Source organism: Uloborus diversus, unplaced genomic scaffold, assembly GCF_026930045.1.
Source record: "Uloborus diversus isolate 005 unplaced genomic scaffold, Udiv.v.3.1 scaffold_561, whole genome shotgun sequence".
Classification (NCBI taxonomy): Eukaryota; Metazoa; Arthropoda; class Arachnida; order Araneae; family Uloboridae; genus Uloborus; species Uloborus diversus.
The window spans coordinates 53,913-62,992 of NW_026558749.1; the positions used below are offsets into that span (position 1 = coordinate 53,913).

General features: G+C 35.9%; 1 protein-coding gene across 1 annotated transcript in view; it reads left to right on the forward strand.

Annotated features, from left to right (window-relative positions):
* LOC129233627 (uncharacterized) overlaps positions 1 to 5,056 on the forward strand; it is a 35,807-nt gene extending 30,751 nt beyond the window's left edge. Inside the window, exon 3 of the mRNA XM_054867601.1 lies at positions 5,020 to 5,056. Coding sequence (XP_054723576.1) covers positions 5,020 to 5,056 — 37 coding nt within the window. The remainder of the gene's footprint in view (positions 1 to 5,019) is intronic.
* The last annotated feature ends 4,024 nt before the right edge of the window (positions 5,057 to 9,080 follow it).

The window sequence follows — 9,080 nt, forward strand, 5'->3', positions numbered from 1 at the left end:
AATAACTTTCCTCAGATAAGGCAAAAAAAACTGCACAGCATACTCCAAATGGGGTCTTACTAAACACCTATATAAAGTAAGCAAACACTCATGTGTTTGCATTTCAACTTAAAAGTACTCGGATTTTAAGCAAACTTTGCATTGTTAGCCTTTATTTTAAGCGGTAATATTTTTAGTCGTTTACCTGCGTGGGCAAGTAAAAGGCCATATTTTCAGAAATGAGTTTTCGAGTTATTTGAAGAAACGCGTTTTGGACTCAATGCTAACAATAGGGAAATGCTAGCATTAGACGCTCACCACTTTTTTTTTTTCAGCGGAACCAAAATAAGCAAGTTTGTACAATAAAGCTAACGGACAATAGATGACAAAAATACAAAAGAAAGAAAAATGGAATATTTGCAGTTACTGCCCTTTACTTGTCCCACGGCAGTATACTTATGTTTCAGAATATACGTAGTATATTCATTTATCGTCAATGAATGAATTTATCTTGGTTTCTTGTTCAAAGTGTACTTAAAGATTTAAAAAATTATTAAAAAGTATTAAAAAAATATATTTTCCTCGACAATTAATCAGCAAAATTTGGACGATTGTAAATAATCAACAAAGCTGCCGATTATGGTCGGTGACCGATTACTTCCGATTAATCAGCATATCCCCAAAATACATTTTAAAGAATTAACATTTTGTTTACTAGAAATTCAAGTGGTGCAAACTTACATTTCATCCGAAAAATGCACTCATGTTTGTGAAAACTGCATCACTATGAAGTTTTCCTGCAAAGGAGATCAAACTAACAAGGAACGTAAACTCAGTGGCGTAGTCAGGTAAGTGGTCCAGAGAGAAAATCCCCCCCCCCCCCCAATAAAAGTTTTGCCCAATTCAAGTATGGCGCCCAATCGCAGATCCAAAATGGTGCATAACCTTTCTCGACAGGACCAAAGAGCCTCAGTGGCGCACACAAGGGAGGGGTCCAGGGGGTCCGAACCCCTCCCTAGGTCTTGCTTTTTTTCCCGATTGATTATGATTCTATGTATTTGTGCCTAAAATAATTTCAAACAAAAGGTAACAATAATTTAAGTTCTAATAAGTGAAAAATAAAATCCTCATACTAAAAGATTTTTAAAAATATTGGGCACTTTTCCTTTAACAAATTGCCTATAACAAGCAGAATGGTGATTATAAATGAATACACTAACCATGTTTCCAATTTTGTAATAACAGATCACATCAAGTGACATTTTATGAACTTCTTTAATCATATGTGCTTCTGCAACGATGAATTTGCTTTGCTGAATCCATTTTTTTAATTATGTGAAAAGTTAATGCGTATATTATTTTGCTTTCTGGTATTTAAGTACTAGTGGTACCCGCACAGTTTTGCCCGTAATAGAAAAATTAAAAGGTCTTGTGGTTCGCCTGTAAATTTACAAATAATGTATGGTGAATTTTCTCGCCAATTGGCTTGTACTCATGTTATGGTTCCACGTTATGATAATTTCGTATCTCGCCAAATGGCTTGTGCCCATGTTGCGGTTCCACGTTATGATAATTTCGTAATTTACTCGTCCATCTTATGGTAATTTTGTTTTTAAAATTGGAGTGGAAAAAGAACCACACAGAATTTTCGAAAAATCGCTTCGAGGTGCACACCCCCATGCTACAAACTAACTTTGTGCCAAACTTCATGAAAATCGGCCGAACGGTCTCGGCGCTGTGCGCGTCACAGAGATCCAGACATCCTCCGGACATCCAGACAGAGAGACTTTCAGCTTTATTATTAGTACTAGTGGTACCCTCACGGCTTTGCCCGTAGTAAAATTTAAAAAGTCTTTTGGTTCGCCTGTATATTTACAAATAATGTATGGTGAATTTCTCGCCAATTGGCTTGCCCATGTTACGGGTCCACGTTTTGATAGCTTGGTAATTTACTCGTCCGTGTTATGATTACTTTGCTCTGGAAAATGATCTTAAAATTGGAATAGAAAAAGAACAAAAACGAATTTTCGAAAAATCACTTCGAGGTGCACACTTTCATGCTACAAACTAACTTTGTGCCAAATTTCATGAAAATCGGCCGAACGGTCTAGGCACTAAGTGCGTCACAGAGATCCAGACATCCAGACATCCTCCAGACAGAAAGACTTTCAGCTTTATTATTAGTAAAGATAGTATAATAAAGAAGATAGTTCATTAATTAATGCTAATTATTTATTCAATAGTTTATTTTTAACTGTTTTTCGTTCTCGAGAAACGATAAAATCAAGTCAATATGTTTGACGGCGTATTGGGGTATCTTATGAGAATGAGGCTTTCGATTTTGGACCCTCCCCTTGCAAAATTCCTGTGTGCGCCACTGAAGAGCCTAAAATCGCGTTTTTAGCCTTAAATTTCGAAAGATTCAATCTCCCCATGCACCCTCTAAAACTAGAATGTTATCAAAGATGGCAAATTCGGGACTTCAATTTCATACTTTTTTTTGGTAGAAAACCGTTTTCCCTCTCTCACATCTAAGCTAGCGAAATATAGCTTTACAGCACTCCCGAATATCCAACCCTTCCTCAAATATCACCAAAGATGGTTTGAAATAGTAATTTTAGCGCTTCAATGCTGAAAAATTTCTTGGACGACCCTCGGAACTCTCTCTCTCTTCTTCGAATGACGTCACCAAACATAGCCTAAAAGTGCATTTCAGGTCTTAAGTTCGAACAATTTCCCCCTTCCCCTGTAAAGTCTCTACAATCTACATACTACCAGAAATCGTAGTTTTGAAACTTCATTAACAAAAAAGTTTCTGGAGATATCCTCCAAGCCCCGTACATTGTCCAACAAAGTCAGCAAAGTTAGCCTAAAACGAGTTCTTAGGACTTCAGTTTCAAAAAAATTCTAGGATAGGGTTCCCGAACTTCACGCTTTTCCCAACGTTAGTTTCAAAATTAGCCTGAAATCGCGTTTTTAAAATTTTAATTTCGATTTTATTCTGCAGTTTATCCCCCCCCCCCTTCACCCAGAGTCTCCGAAGATTAATTTCTCCAAAATTTAAAATTACGTTTGAAAAACTTCAATTTCTAAGAATTTCCGACGGAGCTCCGGACCAACAAACATCTCTAAAGATTGCCTATAATTGACTTAAATCTTTAAAAATTTCGGGAGGCCACCTTAACCCACCATCCCTGTAACATTCCCAAAAGTATATTGCCGCTAGATGATTACGCACATGCATGGTCTGAATAGCACATGATTGGGACTTATGCCGTGTGAAGACAGTTAATTTATGTGAAATTTTAGCTTAAAAAATTAATTTTAAAAAAAAACTAAATTTTGAAAAGATACACTACGCAGTCCACTAATTTTGTTCCCAAATTTCAAGGCTGTGGGTATTATGGGGTTTCCTGCTCATCCCAAAATCACCCACACGAACTAAATTTTGACGGATATTTTTTTTTCTTTAAATAGCGATAACATTTAACATTGACCTCCGTATGGTTCTTCTATATCAAATCAACTCAGAGAATCAGCACCTTCATACTTCAGAATTTACCCAGGATTTGAAATAACCGGTCGTTAGTCGTGTTCGGAACTGATGACGACCACGATTTCACATCGGCATTCCGCCGTCATTTTTGACGCCTGTCATTTTATAAAAGGAAAAATTTTAACAATCGTAACTTCCGACATGTCGATATTTCTTACTAGCTTCATAATAGAGAAGAATACATGCAAAGTCTCTTTTCCAAATTGGTTAAAGCGTGATAATACCTTTGTCACCAAGAGGCGTGGTCCGACGAGAAGAGCTCCTCAATGGCGCCAGTTTTGAAAACGATATCTGGAAAATAACAATTACATAATATGCAAAGTTTGCAAATCCATGTGATTCAAGTTTCGCTTAAACATATGTCCGGCAGCTCGATGTTCTCCCTGTTATCCTAAATGACTAACAAAGAAAAAGATTCCAACATATAGGTAGCAACAAAATTCCAAAAAAAGAGTTTTAAAAACACCACCAGCTCAGTTATTCCATCCGAGGACTGCAATTTCGTGCTTTTTAGCACTAATCAGCTCGGAATAGGAATCACAACCACACCCGGATCACAACCACACCAGGAATAGGAATCTGGAGGCGAAAAGCTCTTAAGGGAGCCAAGAGAGCCAAACAAACTGGTAGCTAATGTAGAATTAGCACACCAGATGAGTGACCGCAGCAATAGTGCAGTTCAACTCAAAGATGGCAAAGCATGGTATTTTGTAGTAAGTTACCGCCCTAAGCCAGGGCTAATGCAGAAGTACTTAAAGTATTAGCTCAGTTATTGCAGTCCTCGGATGGAATAACTGAGCTGGTGGTGCATTTTAAGTACTTCTGCAATTAGTCCTGGCTTAGGGCGGTAACTTACTACAAAATAAGAAGAGTTTAATATTTTATGTGTATAATAATAGTTTAATATTTTATTTGTTTTAAATATTTTATTCTAAAATGAAAATAAAAAGGCTATACGCACATATTTTTCTACAATTATTGCTGTTCCTCTTAGTACCCTGCATTCAAAGAGAATAACTTCGGAGGAATAAAAAGAGGGAGAAATGTTTCATTCACATGTCAAAACCAAACGCATTTGACTACAACGGGCTGTTTATTTTCCATCAACCATGCATTTGGTATTCAATACATGCTCACATATGCACAAAAAAAAAATGTCCCATAAAACGAACAGAATCAAGAAACGCCCCCCCCCCCCCCCTCCCTCCACCGACAACATTTAGAAGTGACGAAATGATTAGAAACCCGACACCCAATATTGTGCAAATCTCAAAAGCGCCCTGACAACTGAAGCCGCACTTCCCCCCATGTCATTGTGGAAATAAAGGACCCGCGACGCGGGGGCCCTCATAGGACTCGCAAAATGGGGCCCCCCTCGCTGCTCGACAAAAGTCGAAAAGCGCAGTTCACTTTTTGTTGGACTTTTAAAGTCTCATCAAAGAGATGGTATCTGATCATTTTTTTTTTCCTCTTCATCTCTTCAGGCAGGCGCTGCTATCAAACGGACCAGGATGCTTATGAAATTGTGTATTTCTCGTTTTTCCGAAACGCTCCGTTGCTGGCATAAAGACACCATTCCGTTGTTGAGGGCATCTGTATGGTTTACAATGCATCCCAGCAGTCTCGAATTACGCGTTGTTAAAGTTGGTCTGAATGTTCATCTGGTAAAAGTTAAAAGGGAGGACAGATCGAATTTGAATCATCTTCAACGACCGCGGGAATATATCAGTGGAGGAATTTTTTAAAGCGAGTCATCGGCAGTTTTGGATTTATATCACAAAAATAGTTGTTGTTGTTCAAGGGCGCCCTTATGCAAAATTGCACCGGGGTGGTTCTCAGATATTTTCCCCATGGTTTAGTTTAATATTTTCCCCATGGAAACCGATTTCAAGACAGATTAGAGTTTTTGAAATTTGAAATTTTTAGAACCTAGTGCATTAACGACTGGAGAAGAAATGTTTTTACATTTTTAAAAAGAAAAAAGTACTAAGAGCAAGGAAGTTCTAATTTCAAAGAGGGGGGGGGGGGGCTCGAGCCCCCTTGCCCCCCTATATGGGCGCCCTTGTTGTTGTTACCTTGCTTCAGCTAGGCTGGCAATTTGGTGTGCACTGCATATCTTTTCCAACTCTACCGTAATTTGGTGTACAGTCCGACTTCCACAGAACACACATGCCATAACGACTGGTTTATAGGGTAGGCAACTACTCGCTGCACAACAACACTTTCGCACAAAAAAAGATCTATGTCTGACCCGGGATTCGGACCTCGGACCACCCCATCGCAGTCAGACTTTTCTGACCACTAGATAAGGCGACCAAGGCAAAAGTAGTTTTTGAATCGAAAAGAAACTGAACCAGAGTTCACACACACAAAATTACGTTACAATAGTTAGGGGTCATTAGCACTTAGCTTTTATTTTTTATTATTCTTTCTTCTTTTTTTTTTCATGAAATTGTCTGCTGTGGTGTAATTTAAAAATAATTTAGTCGGGATTAGCAGTGAAACAGGTCCTTGTCAAGGCCTAAGTCGATGGGTAATTATTTAATGTTACGGATTAACTTAACATAAAAATAGATTTGATGAAATTTCATCAAATCAGATTGAAAAATAAATTTTAGTCGTTTTAATTACACCATAAATGCATTTATTTCAGATATTTATAAGTATTCTTATAGTTGTACAGCTTTGAAATACTGTTTTCTTTGGAAAGACACAAAGAATAAATTTCGAATAGGGACCCGGCAATATAGTTGCATAGAGGCCTCGTTGGTTAAAAGTCGTTTTGTTAAAATATGTCAAATTTGTACAATCTTGTCTTCTGGATGAGGAAATGTCGAAGAGGAGAATTCCGCGAATGGCGAAAGATTTGCTTCATTGCTCGAAGCACAGGAAATCAATTGATTTGAATAAATCCTGCTAACAAAACTAATAAAGGTGGGGTAAGGTGGAGAAAGTAGGGATCTCCGTCAGCACATTTGTGATTGTTTCCAGTTAAAAGCCGTTTTGTTAAAATATTTTATTATATATGTGTCTCAGTAGTCATTTTTATCTTACGCCCAGTCATTATTTTGCAGATGCATAAATAATAATGACTGGACGTAGGTAAAACATGACTACTGAATGTGAAATCGTTGTCGTCGGACTCGAACTTTTAGTTGTAAAATATGACTAAGGACCGCTTATGTACTAAATCAGATATACCTGAATGGATTAGAATTAATATTTTTGCACAACATTTTTATTTCACTTTCAGAATATATTGCTGGCATCGTTCATGAGGAATTCCTATGATTCGTTTCTTTTTTTACATTCCATATAACTATTGTCACTGTCACTGGAATTTTGATTTCCGTTTTCATGAAACACATGAACTTCAGAACTTCCTCCAATTTGGTAGCTTCGAGTTCTCTGCAACTGTTACATTTTATACTGTCAAATATGAGTGCAGGTACTCGAAACTTTCCGTTCATTGCCTCAAGTCTATAGCGTCATGCATATTGTATTGTTGCTCTGCTTTAAAATTACTTTTTGATCTAGTCACTCAGGAACTTTGAATCACAATTTCTCTGTTTACGGCTGCCCCTCTTTATATACTCAATAATTTAGGAGTTTTTCTTCAGTTTCACGTCCCTTTTAAAATATGAGTGGGGCAGTTGGATAACTATGCAATACACTTTTGGAATTGTTCTTCAGTTTTACTTTTAGTTTCTTCTATATATTAAAAAAAAGTACATATTTTTTAAAAAAAAGTGTTTCACACTTTTTTTTTTTTTTTTAAATATGTCTCGTTATCCAACTGCCCCACGTATATTTTAAAAGTGATATGAAACTGATAAAACATTCCTAAAGTAAAACAGGGTGAAACCTTTTCCCTTCTAGGAAAAAAATAGAAATATTTTGCCTGTTTTCCTTTTGCAATTACTAATTCATACATACATGTATATTAAATATTTTAATTTTAGTATTGGCCTTTTTTTTGCCCATGTTTGAATTACTAATTGGCAGGCCCGGATCTGCATATCCTCCGTGCGGGGGAGGGGGGTACGTCCCTAAGATGCCCAACGGCCCAAGTATTTTTTTTTAATGAAAAAATAAATAAATAAACTTGCTCTAAGACGTTGCGAATTGGTACATTGCTAGCCTCTGGGGAAGCCCTACAGATTTTGTTACAGGGGCCCCAAAATTTATAGATCCGGGCCTTCCAATTGGTGTCTTTAAAGATCTCGTACAAAATACAATCAACACTCGATAACTCTAAGTCTCATGGGACCGGCGTTCGAGTTATTGATAGTTCGAGCTATGGGAAGTTTCCCAATTAACTCAAGTCTCATGAGTTTGGGACCTGATGAAAACTTAGAGACATAGGAAGATTCGAGTTATCGAGATTCAAATGAATAATAAATGATTTTTCTTCATGAGCTGTTGTTTAAAAGAAGTCAATAGTTAAATTCATGAAAAAAATTAAAAGCATTGCAACGGTAAAAATAATCATTGTTGATATTGTTCAATAAGTCAACATTTTCTGTAAAATAACGTCAATAAACACTCAATGATTTCAAAAAAAAAATACTTCTTTTATTGCTGTACATTTTTATTTACAAAGTATTATGCATTCATAGAAACATTTATTAAACTTAAAGATAGATTTCGACTCAATACGAAATCTTTCCGCTATACGAATCATGACATTTAGGGCCTGCTATACTTCTCTTTTGATCGACATTTTATCTATAATGGCAAATGTACCACAACCTTCAGATTAAAAAAAAAGTTTAACAGTTAAACTACTAGTCATTGTAGTGTGTTAACACAGTTAACATTACACAAAAATATATTAGAATTTCAAAAAATAATTTAACAATGTAAAAATGCACAAAATTGCAGTCACGCGTTTCGGGGTTAAATGGAATTTATTTTTCAATGCAAAAGAATAAAATTAATGGAGTAAAATTAATTATAATTAATGTAGTTTATGGATAGAAGGAATTTCAAATTTCTGAGAATTTGCATTTTAGCGTCTTTAATTATATTTTACATTCCTTGCTTAAAGGCATTTATTCATTCTTCATGCAAATTAATAGGTTTGTGAATGATCATTATCAATTTTCTTTTACTATTTCAATTTCAGTTAAGCCTGGTTAACGCCTAGGGCGTATTTAAGAGTGAAACCGAAAGGTTTGGAGGTGAACTAGACAAAAAAAAAAAAAAAAAAGAGAGAGAGAGAGAGAGAATCCACGTGTATGCTTCTGACTAACGCAGACATTTTCTGGAAAATACAGTGCAGTGTTATTCCCTTATGATTTGAACAACTATGAAGAATTTCTTTAAGTAAATACTTTTGTGAAATGATTAGAATATTATCCTGTAAAACATACTTTGTACATGGAAATTAATACATTTACGTACATTCAGTACCCAGCTAACGCTGGTTTGATGACAAATGACTTAGATAAAATTGACATATATGCTCCATGTACAATTTACATACTAACATTTCAATTAAATATATAATTAATCACAAATAAATACATATTTACATATTTTT